At 44.9% G+C, this 15919-nt stretch overlaps 1 protein-coding gene across 9 annotated transcripts in view; it reads right to left on the reverse strand.

Moving 5' to 3' along the window:
- Positions 1 to 13955, reverse strand: part of MTCL1 (microtubule crosslinking factor 1) — a 101664-nt gene extending 87709 nt beyond the window's left edge. For 8 of the 9 annotated variants that reach the window (XM_041399438.1, XM_041399435.1, XM_041399436.1 and 5 more), the window contains exons 1-2: positions 12706 to 13955; positions 1219 to 1443 (exon numbers count right to left, since the gene is read on the reverse strand). In XM_041399438.1, the coding sequence (XP_041255372.1) occupies positions 1219 to 1443; positions 12706 to 13440 (960 nt within the window). In that variant the 5' untranslated portion in view covers positions 13441 to 13955. The remainder of the gene's footprint in view (positions 1 to 1218; positions 1444 to 12705) is intronic. The other variant, XM_041399441.1, reaches the window with a different exon arrangement.
- Between the last annotated feature and the right edge of the window lie 1964 nt (positions 13956 to 15919).

Genomic DNA, 15919 nt, shown 5'->3' on the forward strand with positions numbered 1-15919 from the left:
AGCTGCCCATCAAAGTCCCAGCACATCACACAGATAAAGGCAAAGACAAGGAATTGTGCTGTAAAGCTGATGGGCCATCGATCAAAGCAGCGTGTGCAGCAGTCACAGCCACATAAACCTGCTGCTCTAGCAGCAATCACAACTAGGCAAGAGTGATATGAAAGCACAGAAATATATGCTAGATTAGGTTTTCTGAGCCCAGCCTAAGAAGAATAGATATTTACTCCAAAAACATTTGTAAAGGTGATACATCATACAACACAAAGAATTATGGAATTACAAGAAGTCAGTAATAAAAACACTCAATATCTCTTTCATTGAAATCTAGGCACACGATTTTTACTGAGTAATGTATCATTGCTATTGTTATAAGGTTATAATTAGGTTTCCATCATAACAGAAAAAAATTAGATCTGACATTTTAAAAGGTTTGATGACTTGATATGTTACTCTCATTTCCACTGCTGACAACAAATCATTCTGGTTTCAGAAGGTTTTATGTTTTGCATTTTTAAGAACAATATTCTTAATCATTCTAGTTGCAAGCAGTCCCTCTCTACAGAAGATATTTTAAAAACAGCTACAAGATAGCAATACCAAGAAAGAGGAGTAAAGCTAGATAAACATCATGTCTACACAAAGATTTACTTGGTCTTGATGGAAGCATTTCTGAAAGATACAAAAACTCTTTCAGTATGAATATAATTTTGACAGGTATTTGTGTTTGTAGGGAATGAGCATTTTGATTCTCTATCTGCCCTGCAAAAATATTATAACACTGTTCCTCTTACAAGTAACTCACTAGACACTAAGAAATGCAACTTAGACTATTTTTTCCCAGTTACTTTGCATAAGCAAGAAGTGAAAAGGAAGGAAACAGCATGAACTGGGAAAAGCATATCAGGTTTTGTTTACACGGTATTGCAAAGCTAAGGTTTTCAGTAAAACCAGTAAATCAAGACCCTTTAAATCTTTCAAATGCAGAAATGCAACTTGAATGTATTTCTTTCATTTTGAATCTGAACACATGTTTTTCTACTCACTGACACATCTTTTTATGGCAATGAGCTGAGTATTTGTTCTCCACCACAGCAGAAGGAAATTGGTTGTGACGTTTGGAGAACTACTGCTTGTTTCATGTGTCACCCTCACTTCCACTGCAGAGAGCCACATCACAGTCTGCTCTCTTTTGCTGTGAATATGAATCTCTCAACCCACCTTTAAATCTTGTTCCAGGCTCCTAATGAGCTCTCCATCCACATGGCCTGTTTGTGCAACTTTCAAGCTTTTCTGTTCAGCTTTCCTGAGACGATATTGCAGAATGCGGCAATTCTTGTTTGCCCGGTCCAGCTCTCGCCGGAGTTCCTGCAGCTGGTAAACATCTTCCTCTAAATAGCTGTCACGCATTTCTTCCATTTCAGCCCGAAGTTCATCCAGCTCATCCTGTGAGAAGTCAAAACAGTGCTCCATCATACCTCTAAATCTCACCCATGGGAGCAAAATAGGAAACATGCTCGCTAGGATACCACATTAATGAAATGGTACAGACTGCAACACGCAGCTCCAGAAGCCACAGGAACAGAAGTTTTAACCCAACGCTGAGTAATTATGCTGAACTAAATTAATGAATACTTGTCATATTTCTTTCAACTGCTTTGATAATTAAAAACAAACCAGATGCTCATGTCTCCTGAACCTGGTAACCTATATTTTACAATCTCATGTTAAAAGTAAAATTGCACAATACTTTACCACCATTTAAACTGATTCCTTGCTTTTCTTAGACAACAGTAAACCTACTTAATCAAGCACCTCAACATCTCTGTGTGGTACACCTTTTTAACAAACAACACCTCCTAAAAATGAATTTTTTTAGGAAAAAAAGTCTCCTACATGAAATACTGCAATGCTGCACATGGAAATGCTGTCCCATCTGAGCCTAACACTGTGCACTGGCGTAATGACACGTGGATTGTGTGCGGGAAAAAGGGAAGTTTTGTTGTGTGCACACACATCTCAATAACAGGACCACAGCAACAAAACAAAACCTGTGCCCGTGGGAATAACCTGCTCGTTCTTTTCTGGGCATCATGAACTGTCCCAGTTCCATGTTGTACCATGTGTAGCACTTGCTCTCTAAAGTCAGATTAAAGATTTACAGATGAACAGGATAAGCTCTATCATTGCCATTGGTTTAATACCTGTGTGACTGAAGTTCCAAAGCTAGAACTGTTGTAAAGGTCTTCCAGGCAGAGGGATACAAAGTATTAAACTACTGCATGAGAGAAAAAAAAATGATTCTACAAACTGAACAAAACTGAGAGGGAAAAAATCAAGAAAAATAGGCAGGAGGAGAATATTTGAAATTAACTAATTCTTTTTTAATTGGTTTCCCTAAAATTGTATTTGATAGTATAAAAACCAAATTTTCTGTGGAAAACTTTGCTTAAATAAGACTCCAGGAGAACTTGTACTGGGACTAGCTGTGCTGTAACCCCACTTCAGATCTGTAAATCATTCTAGAAATACCAAGGATGGCTGGAGACTATTTCACACTTGAAATTCCAAGGGTGGCCAGAGAATATTTCACACTTGTCTCAGGTGAAGAGAGCACTGCTATGAAGTCAGTACCCTTGACAAATTCCCCCCTGTCCCTGGCTGAACCATCCCTGTCCAGTCCCTGCAAGAACACTCTCCTGAAGTCCTCTCAACCACTCCCCTTCCCATGGCATAACCAGACTGACATATTAACCTTGCTTCATTGGAGCTTTGATAACAAATGCAGGGCAGGTCTTGTCCCTGAGCTCAGTCCTGACCAAAGGAAGGTGGGTTGATGGGCTCTTTAGCCTTCTCATTTATATTAGAATTACAGCGATATTCTTACCAAAATCCCATCCATGTATAAAAACTCCAGTATTTACACAGTTATTGTTTAATTTCAATTAGTTGAGCCAGCATAAATTTTGGGTACGCACAAGGCCTGTTATTTCCAAAATTACAGCTCTGGGCTCACCAGTGAGGCTTTGCTCCACCAATACAGCCCACTCAGGACCCTACACCATTCTCCCCAGATCTCACAAGCCCACCCTGTCACTGTACATTCTCAATATATTCAGATTTCTGCTGCAGCAGCATCCAGTCCCACAGTCTCTCTGGGACAGGGGCAGGATCAGGATATTTGTGTGGATGGATAAACTCAAGGGTTACTCCCCAGTGAGCTGGATCATGCTCACACCATACACTGCCTGGAAAGGAGTAGTGTGAGCACAGTCATTGAGGTTACCCTTGCAGCAATAACATCCTCAGAAGTTCCAAATACATTAATTAAGCACAAACAGCTGACTTCAACGAAGCAAATGAGCTCTGCAGACCAAACCCAGCAGGACTATTTCAAAACAATTTAGGATTCAGGCTCCATCTACTCCTCCTCAGGACACAGCCAAATACTCTGGCCAGTTTACAGCCGACGCACGGGTGAAGTTTTGATAAATGATGTATATTTTTAAAAAGAAAAGCATAGCAATGCATGCTTGGTTGGATTGGGAATGAGACCTGCTTTTCTTTCCTGTGTACACACTTATCACTACACTTCACATTTATAGACACTTTCAAGCGGTAATGTAAAAGTTTACACAGTGAAGATAAGAGATGCAGAAGAAAATGTCAAGGTTTTAGAAACTGATTAGAGAGTAGCAGTGGCTTTTGAAACTAAGAAAGGGAGTACACTTGTGCATTATCAGCTTATTATTGAGGTATTTTGGTTAAGGTACTCATACCAAAAGTAGAGTCTTTACCAGCCAGAGCTAACACAGCTCAGTGGAATGAACAGGACCAGAGTTATTTCTTAAGGGTTGTCTGCAGACTCAGGTGCTGAATTTACCTCAACTAGATTTAAGTTCAATTAACTTTTTAATGTCATCTTCAGAATGCTAATGTTAGATTAGTAATTTGGTTGTAAATTAAAATTCTGAAACACAGCTCCACAATAAAGAAAAACAACTGTCATCAACAAATTAATGTGATCTGGTTTATAATCTGCTGTTTACATTTAAGAACTAAGCAATGGCTTTCATGTATAAAGTAGCCTGCAATTATAATGTCATTGCTCATCTCTTAAACTTCCTTCTTATCTTCATCAGGTTTTGTTGGTCGTAAATTTGGTTGGTTTCTAAAGACAAATAATAAACAATATTTTATTTCAAAGCATTTATTGCAACCAAATTTGGAAAGTGAACCTCACATAATTTTAAACAACCCAGCCCCTGAAACACTCAACCCATTGAAACTGAATATTTCCAAATCCCATCTGTGGGCATGAGAATTCTCCCAGCTGTAAAAGTCAATCTGTCTCTGTTGGAGACTTCAAACCAATATCTTTCCTCACAACAAAGAATTTCCTCAAAGAGTTGCAATCATTGACATGAGTTATGTTTCAGGAGATAGAACTGTCTTTAACTTCCGAAGTTTTCTCCATCTCCATTATCAGCACAACTATGACTTTGTAAGGCAATGTTGTGGGGTTTTATTTTGTTTGGTTGGTTGGTTGTATTTTTGTTTTGTTTTTTTCTTTGCAGTATGTTTTTGTTTATTTGGGGATTTTTTGTGTTATGCTTGCCTCTGGTTTTGGTTATAAATACAAAGTTTGCTTTTCTCTTTAAGTTTGCAGATAAATTAAAACTTAGAAAATAATGAAGGAAGTTGTACTTTAAAATCTCATGCAGTTCTCCTCTGATATTTTTGACTGACACAATTTCTTTTCTACAATTAATTCCTTTTCTACTCCCAAAATTTTCACACAGAAATCAAACTGTGTCCTGACTTCTTGTATTTAGAGATAGAGCACCCTTTGGATGAGCCTCAAAACGAGGCAACATGAGACCACAAACAGTTTTGACTGTATAAGGAGCAGAAACCTCACTGCACAGGCTGCATGCAGCATCAGCCCATATTCTGCTGTATTGCTGCAGTGCTTGGGGCTTGATCCTATGTAGTCTGTCCAGCCCAGAGAGGAAAAGAACCAGATTAAATCAGACAGATTAAATCTTTTTGAATAGCAACATGAAGTCCTATTTTTATATAATAAATATATAGAGAGGATCATGTCACCTCTGGAAAATCTGGCTCAGATTTTGTATGTCAGTCAGCACACAATTATAGATACTGGGATAATCTTAAACCAAACCATAAAAACTTAACTTTAGTTACAATAAAGACACAATCTTGTTTTCAATACAGGTCACAAGGCCAGTGACAAGTGTAGATGCTTTAATTTCCTAACAGTTTATTCTTCTTGGCAAGTACTTGTGATTCTGCTGTGGACACTGAAACTGTATGGTGAAAGATCCTAAGTCACAGCTGTTACGATTGCACCTGGAAAATCAGAACAGCTTTAACTCCTCTTCTAAAGTGATCCATGCACAGACAATGAAGGAACATAAGTTAAAGACCTATGGAAGGGGAAATTACAACTGAAACTATGATGGTCCTACTTACTAAACTGGCAAACTACTGCTTTGAAGGAAAACATGTCAATCATTTGTGAAATCAAAGGTAAATGTAGCAAAGCCAAAATTCTCAGCGTGGTGGTTTGCAAAAAAAGGGATGCTCTGGCTGCAAGGCAGATGGAAATAACAGATAAGCTTGACTTTATTAAAACCTATTGTTCTTATTACTCTTATTATTGTGAGTTAGAATTAAAGCTCTTTCTCCCAGGAAGTATTGAGCTTCATACTGTAGACTTTAATATTGTAAAACTGAAGAAAGAGATCAGAATAAGTACTTAAAAGTAATTAAAACAAACAGACAAGAAAGCAGCCATCCCTCTTTGTCCATCTACAAATGGAGAGCTGTTCCCTTCCTTAAACAGGGAGGACCTGCTCCAGCACTCCAAAGTGGCAATTGAAATTGGGAGGTTAAGTGCTGGCATCAGAAGCTTCACTTTGCTCTGCATTCCTGAAGGGGATGAAAGCCTCCTCTTGATCCCTTTTAATTTAATGGTAATTATGCTATTACTTTCAGTAAGAACAGCACGAGGCAGAGAGTCCTGCAAAAAGGAATATAATTTAGGAAAAGCTAAACTGCTTTTCTTTCCCTATGTTACCCTGGTCATCAGAAAAAATGAATGGAGGTGTGTTTTCTAACTGGCATCTCTTTCCAAATTTGCAGTAGAAATCCAAGATCCACCAGCTCCTGAGCCTTTCAGCTTATGGTTTCACTTGTTCCAAATGAGTTCCTAAAGGCCAGCTCTTTGGGGTCTAATAGGAGTTACCCATCTGAGGGTCACAGGGTGGCTGTATGGACTCAGGGCCACATGCAAACAGCCTCTCTGTCTGCAGGAGGCCCCGTTTGCCTGTCAGTGTGCCAAGAAAATGTGAACTGGCTGAGAAGGGGAAAGCCTTGTGTGCAGCTTCCATCACTGTGTAGCCCCAACACGTACTGATAGGTCATTTTCTGTCTGTACTGTGCAAATTAAACACTTGCCTGTCAGAAGAGAAGCCATTATCTCATTAATACCTTTACTGATGTCATGTTTGTTTATTATTGATTTAATTACAATGAAGTATGATTAAGAACAAATTATAGGAATATGCCTTGTTTATGATTCTTTTTTAAAAAAAAAAAGGACAGAGAGAGAGAAAGAGAGAGAAAGAGAGAGAAAAGGCCAGGCCATGCAGCTACTACACTGAGTAACCCATACTCATCTGAGTCATTCCCACTGAAATGACCAGGAATACTTGCATAACTTATGGGCTCTGTCCACCCAGCCGGTCTGGTTATGGTCTGTAACAAGGTTTGAAAATGAATTTTCCAATCATCTCCACCAACTGCACACTCATACTGTCCACAGAGCATGCAAGAAACAGATTCCTTCCAAAATAAAACAGAGACCTACACTCCAAGCGTGCCACAAATGTCCTCCATTACTTGAGTCCTCCGGACAGCTTTAAAACATATGCATGATGGGGATGCTTTGTTCAAGGGGCCAGACTAAATGCAGGCCAAAGCAAGACCACTAAACTGCATATAAATACAGAGGAAGGGTCATCTTCACCACTTGCGTTTAGGTCAGCCTGCTGATCTACCTTCACTGAGATTAATTACTGCCTAAAGTAAAAAAGCTCTTTTCTCAGAGCCACTAAATAGTGGAACACAACCATGAGTCAAAGAAAACTTGGAAATTATTATTAGGGAGAAATTACATGCAAAAAAACCAGCATAAAAGACACATGAATATTGAATTCATTACTCAGTGAATACACTGGCAAAGTCTTTAGGTTCCAGTGAGTTAAAACACATCCATATCCAGAAGTGATATCTTAGGTTGAAAATACCTGCAAACTACGAAGACAAAACCATACAAAATCAATAAATTGTACAATATTTAAGAAAAATGCAAGTGAATCAGGAAATTCAACTGTCTGTGTAAAAAATATGTTTATTAATTTACCCAAAAGTCATATTTATAGATTTTCTCAGTACTCTTTTCTATATAGCATGTTATTTAATATAAATTAAATCAAATGAGGGGAGAGTGGGGAAGGGAGGAAGGGGGGCAGTTACAGGGGGTAGCTGCTATTGCACTGGTGAATCCAGAGCTTCTAGAAAATCCTTGTTAAATCTAAGATTCATGAACCGTGATTTTACATAATCTCTGTTTTCATGTTTTAAATATCTCAAACCGTCTATATGTAGGAGATGCTGCTGCTGCTGCTGCTAAGGAATATACACATCCCCCATAGCATTTCACAGCAGAACTGCAGCAGGGATAAATATGCTCTGAAAGGCTTTGATTGGGAAGAAAGCAACAACAATTATTTTTGCCTCTTGCAAAATATGTTAATGAACCCGAAGTCCCTGGGCCCCTGATGTTATTATTTAGCTCTCAAATCAGACTGCTTTACAAGTCATGCACCAATCCAACGTGTCTGAAGCTTGTGCACAAGCCAAGATGTGAACTGGAAAGTCATAGGACCGTGAACACCTGTTGACTTCGGGGCTGGTTTAACTTTGCAGGATCTGAGGGCAGCATCTGGCAGCTTTTCTGCTTCATTCAAGCATTAGCTACAGTATTGTTCCGCCACCTATCCTTGACTGGGGCTGATGAAGCAGTTGGAGCACTCATCAATGGCATCACCGATAGCATTTCTTGTCGGCCACCGAGGCAAGCTATTGCCCGGTGCATCACCGAGCTCGTCCCCTCCAGGCAGGGAGGGGGCTACCAGGGGCTCAGCTGGAGCTAGCAAGGCACATGGCCTCGCTATTCTTCCCCCAAATGACATCCTCGCTGGCAGCTGACCGTCCCTCCGGCTGAGCCCGGCCAGCTGGGGTTTGTGCCCCGGGCAGGGCTGTCACCTTCCATTCGCTCCGGGGCCACCGCTCTCCAGGTGGGAAAAGCAGCGCGTCAGGCAGGGATGTGCGACGAGCTTTATTCTGCTAACCCTGGCAACCCCCACTAAACGGAAAAAAAGCTGGTGCCGTCACTGTGCATCATTTTTGCTCTGCAAAACCCTTTGACATCCAGAAATCCCTGCAGGTTAATAAAAGAATCGGTGGAATTACTCCCCCTGAGTTCAGCGCAAGGCTGCAACTCGAAGAGCTACAGTTTCGAGTGAGTAAAGAAATACAATGTAACCTCATACAACACACATTGTGATTTTAAACAAAAATTAACATGGTTTAGATTCATCAGAGTGGCACACAGGGCCTGAAGCGGTCCCTTAGTCAATTTATACCCAGAATATGCCACTTACAAATAAATACAGAAAGAAAAAAAGACAAAGCAAGACCAAAAAAAGACAGTTATCTAATAAATCCAGGATAGTATATTTTCTGTGCTAATCTACACCGCAGCAGCATTTCCAGCATATTGAACTTGTACCAACACAGGCACAAAGAGAAGGGCAGGTAAAGAAAAGCACCAGTTTTATTTTAAGGGCTGTAGGAAGTGTCACGCCTCGTGTAGGAGGCTGCTTTCACATTACGGCCATGAAGGGTGCAAAGAGAAAAGGGCGTGTGTTGTGACCAAAACTCTACTGCTGTTTCTGCTAGCAGTTTTATTTAATTAACACCGTCTAAATTAAAGTTGGGCTGAGGCAAAGAAAAAACATGTCTAATTGCAAAAATTTGGGCCCTCTTCCTTAAGATTCCTCACCCTTCAGAGGGCTCTACACCACAAAGGGCTTCTTTCCAAGTTTCCCAAGGACTCACACGGTGAATGACACTTCTCCATGTGCTGGACACTTTAAAGCAAGCTTGAAAATCAATCATTTGTGCAGGCAGTGTTTTGCTACTACTAACAGGACTGACGAGCAATAACTAAAACTGTATCTACTACCAGCAGTTACCAAGGATCTCCTGGTCCTGCAGAGTCAGGCACCATGACAAATTTTCTCTTTTTAGATATCAACAACTAAGTGATATATTTTAAAATGCTGCTGCAGTATTACAGTCTTCCCCCACAGGTAGCTGAAATAAGGTCATGCAAGGAATACATGAAACTGAAATCAAGGATGAAACTTCACAGAAGTAGTAGAAGAAAGGCTTCTCAATGTAAACACGTCTCCTCATGCACTTCACCTACAGGCTTAGCTTTGCAGCTAGTTAGCTATGGCTAGAGCCAAATTCTTACCTAGGGTAAAGTCCTGGAAATACATAAGGTGGAAACTTGATACCAAGTTAAAATCTGGCTCAGGGTATAAGAAGTCTGAGATGTTTGCAGAAACAGCAGCTTGCTCTGCATTCTGGGAGATTTTCTAATACTTCATGTGTAGAAACAAAAACAAATGATTGGGTTTGTTTTGGGTTTTTTCTTTCTGATAACATTTTAATCTCTGGTAATCTTTAGCACTAAGTCTCTGTGTGTGTGTATGTGTATCATCTATAACCTGTTACAGACTCATGAAAGACCTTCCTATGTGAAAGATAAAATTCCCTGAAAAAGACATTATTATGTGCACTTAGGGCCTCACTCCAGCTGCAGGGAGGGATAAGGAGGAGTGAAAACCACAAAATTTGGCTTGTGGCCATGCTCAGGAAATTAACAGTTTCTTCTGGGATTTGTCTAATCATTTGTCTATTTACAGTTGACAGCATCCCTGTTATCCCTTAGCCCCCTCTGGAGAAACACAGCTCACTCCAATGCCAACCAAGAGAACTTCATTGTAAAAAACACATGGAACAAACCCACAAGTAAACAACTCAGACAGTGATGTGGTTTTAATTTGCAGACTTTTTAGAAGGTTTTCCAAGGAAAGGTGAATAATGTTTGGGAATTCTCCTGATAATTTTTGCACCACTGGGCTGTTTCCAGCCATTTTGAGAGAGGAGCAGAACTAAGACCTCACACACCAAGGTCTTGTACAACCAAGGTGGCCAAGCAAAGCAGACAATGTACTCATTTCCCTCAGAAGAAGAGGCAATGGTGTTAGTTCATGGCTTTCCAGGCACCAGGACATGCCCACCAAAGAAACCAGTCTGTACTATCCTTCCAGACTCAGAAATACTTTTAACATGATAAAGTCACAATCTGAATCAAAAAAAGTGTAAGGAAACAACTGCTGTAGATGATGAAGAAATCAAGGTAAAAGATCTGAAGACATTGTTGCACAGGGTGAAAAATTGGGAATGAAGCAGAATAAAGTTCTTCACCTAAGACTTGCCATTGTCAACCAGGTCCCATGATCACAGGGTTCCTCAGGTGGGACACACTAACAGGGGTCTGTCCTAGACAATCCAAACTCACTCTTTCCCCCTCCCCCCCCCCCCCCCCCCCCAGTTTCTCATAGTTAAAAATCATTTTCAATATAAGGAAAGAGAGCTTGACACACACTTTGTAATGGGCTTAAGTATATAATACTCATATACTTGTTCAAACCCTGTAATGCAGAAGATGCTCTTGGACTTCATGCCTTCTAATGGCAGTGCCAGTTAGCTAGTCCTTAAGCAATTCCCATATCAATTCTGATTTCACTACATCTCCTCCAGCTTCTAGGCTGTCAAATAAAACAGAAGCTTGTGATAAAGCTTCTCTGTGCTGCTCATCTTTTTATAGACTATTACATTTCCCTACCACACTGTAGTATCTCATCCAATGAGTGCTATAAAAGCTTCGCTACAAGCCAATAATTTTTATTGGTCTGGTTTTGTATTATCCTTTTCTAGATGACCAGCAGTGCCCACAGTATTTCAGGTACACTCACTGACCTGTGTAACAGCTACAGTTCTATAAAGTATTGCCAGATTTTCTTTGTCTCTGTTCAGTTCCCACTGTAATCTAACAATGTTTGCAGATTTTCATTTCTCCTTCTCTCATGATGCTCCCAAGTTAACACAATACACTTAAACAGAAAAGTGCATACTTATTCCCTCCAAGTACTTAAGATTTTGAATATTAAGATTTATTTACCATCCTCTGCCTTAATTTTTCACACGTTCCTCAGGGGTCAGCTTTATGATTAAGTTCTGTCTGATCTTTGCTGGACTTGACTTAAGCTAGAAAAACTTAATGTCATCTGAAAATTTTGCTGTATCATTGCTCATTCCTTTTTCCAGTTCACTAAGCAGCACCAGACCTGGCAAAGAACCTTGCAGCACCCCTGCTGCTACCCTTTTGCTATGCTGAATATTGTTTCATGTACCTTAGCCAAAATCCCTTAACGAGCCTAGTCTGTATCTTTATCACTCTTGTTTCCCAAAGTTATAAACAAAACTGCAGTTCTTATTCGAGTAAGAATCCTAGATTTACATGGATTTCCATGGTTATTTTGCTTGACAACAGGGAGTTCCAACAAGGGGAACAAAGATTGTTTTCACCAGAGGCAGAGTCAAACAGTGGCTGTGGTTACAGGATTATCTCAGTTTATCTTATTTATAGATCTTTATGGATGTACCTTCTTTGCTCTGCCAAAAGATCAAATTGTAAGTACAAGTCCAACTAAAGGTTCCCACAGGTCAACCCAGCTCAGAGCTCGCCTGAATTTAGCTTTCCTGTTTCTCTGAGGATGGATTCATACTGATATACTTTTCTACCTGTACAAGGATGCAATGACACTTATTTCTTGCTGCTCTTGTTGTTCTATTAGTATTTCACAGCGAGTGGCTTCACTTTCCAGTGATAAAGTAACACAATAACCAGAGCACATAATGCTATTATCCTTTCCACATCAAATGAGGGAACCTGTTCCTTTGGCTTTTCCTAAAGAGTGATACTGAGGAAAACAGTTCCTGGAAAGCAAAGTTCTGCTAACCAGTAGAGTGTTTGCGGTGCTTTAAAAAGAGTCGGGGTTTGCTGAGCTACCACCACGTCAACGAAGCGCAACATTGCCACGGTACATGTTGCATCGGACTGACGTTCATCCAGCGCCCACAAATCGGGCTCTGCAGGGAGCCGCGATCATACGCTGAAGTCCCTTAACTGTCCTTAAGCCGCGCCTCGGTCCCGCTTCGTGGGGCGGGGGAAGAGGGGGAAGAGCCGAGGTGCGCGGCTGGTTCTCCCTGCCCCTATTTCTCTCCTGCGGGTAAAATTTGGCATTTGGTCCAGCGGGCGCGGGGCTCCCATGGGAGGTGACTCCAGGCAGCGCGAATATTCTTTCCCCCCTTCCAAGCGCGGTCCCCGCATTCCCGGGCAGGAGGGGGCCGCGTTTCTACCGCTGCCGCCTCCCGCCCTTCCCTTCCCCGCCGAGGCCGGGCTCCGCGGGCGATGCTCACCTTGAGGTACTCGTTCTCCGAGCGCAGCTCCTCCACCTCCCGCTGCAGCTCCTCCGGGGCTGCCGGCGGCTGCTCCCCGCGGCTCGGGGCTCTCCCCCCGCCCGTGGCCGCAGGCAGCGCATCCCCGCGGGAGCCGAGGGCCGGCGGAGCTCCGCGCCCGGGGCCGGAGCCGTGGCCGGCGCGGGGCTGCTCGGCGGCGGGATGAGCGGCGGGATGAGCGGCGTGCGGCTCCCGCTCCCGGTCGCTGGAGCCGGTGCCGGACTCGGCGTCGCTGCTGGCGGCCGGGGCCAGGCGCTGCTCGTCGGAGAGCGGCTCGGAGGGGCAGTCGGAGAGGTCGGAGCTGCTGTCCGTGTGGCCGACGCGGGCCAGCGCCGCCGCCGCATGGCCGCTGCCCGCCGCGGCTCCCCGCTTCGCCTTCCTGCCCTTGCCGGGCGGCGGGGCCGCCTCCTGGTGGACGCCCGGGTGCGGCGACGAGGGTGCCCGGGCGGGGAGGCCGGGGGACTTGGGGGGCGCGGGCGGAGGCTTGGCGGCGGCGCGGGCGTGCAGGTCCTTGAGGAAGGGTCTGGCGGGCGACGGGGCGCGGTGCAGCCGCTTCTTCTCGGCGTGCGGGTGGTGGTGGCCGGGCGAAGGCGGCGGCGGCCGCGGGGGCGCCCGGCGGCGGCAGGAGCGGCGGTCCCCGCGGGGCGCGGCGACAGGACGGGCAGCCTCCTCCAGCCTCCCTGCTCGCTCTCTCATCACTTCTGTTTCTCCCAGCCACAGCCCTCACACTTTTCTTTCTCGATCCCCCTCTTCCTGCCCCCCCACCCCCACCTTCTCCTCCTCCTCGCCGCTCTCTCCCGAGCACTGATTTGTTTCAATAAATCGAGCCCAAATCCCCCGGTGGCAGCCGTCTCCTCCTCCTCCTCCTCCTCCTTCTCCTCCTCCTTCTTCTCCTCCTTCTTTTTCCCCTCCCGTTCCCCTCTCCGCCTGGCTCAGCTTGATGCTGCTCAAGTTGTGATGCAGCCCAAAAAACCGATCCTTTTCCCCTCCATCCGAGGCAAAGGCGTGTTTTACCGGCTGCCTTCCCCTCCGCTTGCAAGCCCCCCGCTCAGCCCACCGGCGCCGCTAACCCCATCACTGCCCCGGCTCCAGCCGCCGCCTCCGCCCGGCTCCTGAAATAGCCCCGCGGCTGCCGGGGCCGCTCCGACTCGGCGCTGCCCGCCCGTGCGCAGGATCCGCCCCCTCTGTCAGCCAGCCAGGCAGCTCTCCTCCCGCCCGGCAAAGTACTTTCCTCGCACGCTTTATTATAGGGACGCCTCTGCCAGCCTCTTCCTATCAGAAAGCCTCGTTTAGGGAGAAATTTCGATTTCCCAGTCATGAGCTATATAGCGTTGCCCGTTTTGGTTGTTTTGTCCCCCCCCCCCGCAGCTAAGACTTCATGGAAACGGTCTCTCCAGGGACTGGCAGCAGCAAAACAACAGCCACCGCATTATCTCCCTGCTCAAGGCAGATAGAGGTTCACCTAGAGGCAGAGCCGAGTATCCGAGGATATCAGCAAGTTCCTGGCTCCGGCTGAGCTACAAAAGGCACGGACCCGTCCTTTTGGAGCACGGGGATATGAAATTGCAGCCCTTACATTTGCAAAGCACCCGGAGAGCAAATGAAAGGGAGGAGAGGCTCGGGCGTGGGAAAGAGGCACAGCCTTAATGGGGAGAGCGGAGCAGCACCAGCCGGGATGTTTCCGATTCTTCCGCTGGGACACAGCGGACCTTGGAGAAGCCGCGGTGGCTGCCTTATCTGTCAGACGAAAGTAAATGCTTGCCTAGATTCTAAAGTCCTTGGGAGGCGCGGATCACCCACGTCTGGATGTCAGGGACTGCAGCGCGCTCGGTGGACGATAGTCCCGGACGTTTCGGGGGGCATGGGAGGGTGGGCAGCATCCTGCGGCGCTCCAGGACCCCGCTCCGCTCATGTGGCTCAAGGCATTACCCCTAAAGGCAAAAGCCCAAGGTCTGCTGGAGCCTGGGGGCAGCGGGCACCTCGGGGCGGGTGGCCAAGGCGAGAGCGGGCAGCTGCTTCTGGCAGTGCCAGGCCGGGGCCGCAGTCAGGCCACGGTGTCCGGGGAAGAGACGGGACTGCTCGGGCATCCCCGGGTCCTTTCTCCCGGTAAACGAGGGGAACACTGATTTATCCTGCGGAATAGCGCTGCCGCATGAGTATGCAACAGGTAGTTCTTACTTTGTAAAGACTGCAGAGGTGAAAAAAAAAAAATTCAAATCAGAGCTGCATTTACAGGTCTTCAGGAATTGGGAGCAGCCCCACGACAGCGCCCCGGGCAGCCGGCGTGGGCAGCGCCAGCCGGGAGAGCAGTGATGGGCGGGATGTCGGCGGGGCAGGGGGAGAGGGCGGCTCCAGCCCCGGGAGAAAGCCGGGGCTTGGAGAGGCAGCGGAGGGGGAGGAGGAGGCCAGGTCCTCTCGACAGGGCGGTGTGCTCCTTCCGCGAGTGGGCAGGCGATGAAGGCTCTGCTCCGGGGCAGCCAGCGGTGATGGCATGCTGTGTTGAGTGGTTTCTTAATCTCTTGAAAATTTCTCTTCTGTTAGTGCTCTTTATTTTCCACCCGTTGGCCTCGGTGCCAGACGACTGTGTTCCCGCATCCAAATGTGCCTTGCAGGTCACACGACAAAGTACCTATTGTGGCAAAGATGGCACTGGCCGGTATGTCCACCTACTACAGCTACCGGCAGGACTTCGTGGGGCCAAACCCTTTAAAAAATACAGACAACACTTTGAGGCGAGTCAAACACAACAAACCCACTCGCAGGTGTAAGTCCCCTTATTCTCCTCGGTGTAAAACATTAGTAACTTGTTTGGTGAGACAATCAGTTTATGGAAGCATATGAAGTGGCTCAGTTGATCTAGAAAAATGGCTTATAAAATACAAACTACTGTTACATTTTAATGACATTGCATTTCCATCAGGCCACCACATATTATCAGTGTTCCCTATGGAGCTGTTGTGTTCCTAGTTGTTGTTGGGGTTTTTTTAAATTATTATTTTAATTTTTTTTTGTCAGTACACTGCTGAACAGTTCAAGGACTTCTCCTTTATGGGAATGTGTAAGAGAGTGAAAGAAAGTGAAAGAGATGACAAGTGATGTATTTCATAATGAGAAATAGTAATTATTATGGAAATACTAAATATTATAGATGTTGCCCCACATGGGAGATATCAGA

Source organism: Onychostruthus taczanowskii, unplaced genomic scaffold, assembly GCF_017590055.1.
Source record: "Onychostruthus taczanowskii isolate IOZ18803 unplaced genomic scaffold, ASM1759005v1 scaffold16, whole genome shotgun sequence".
Taxonomy (NCBI): Eukaryota; Metazoa; Chordata; class Aves; order Passeriformes; family Passeridae; genus Onychostruthus; species Onychostruthus taczanowskii.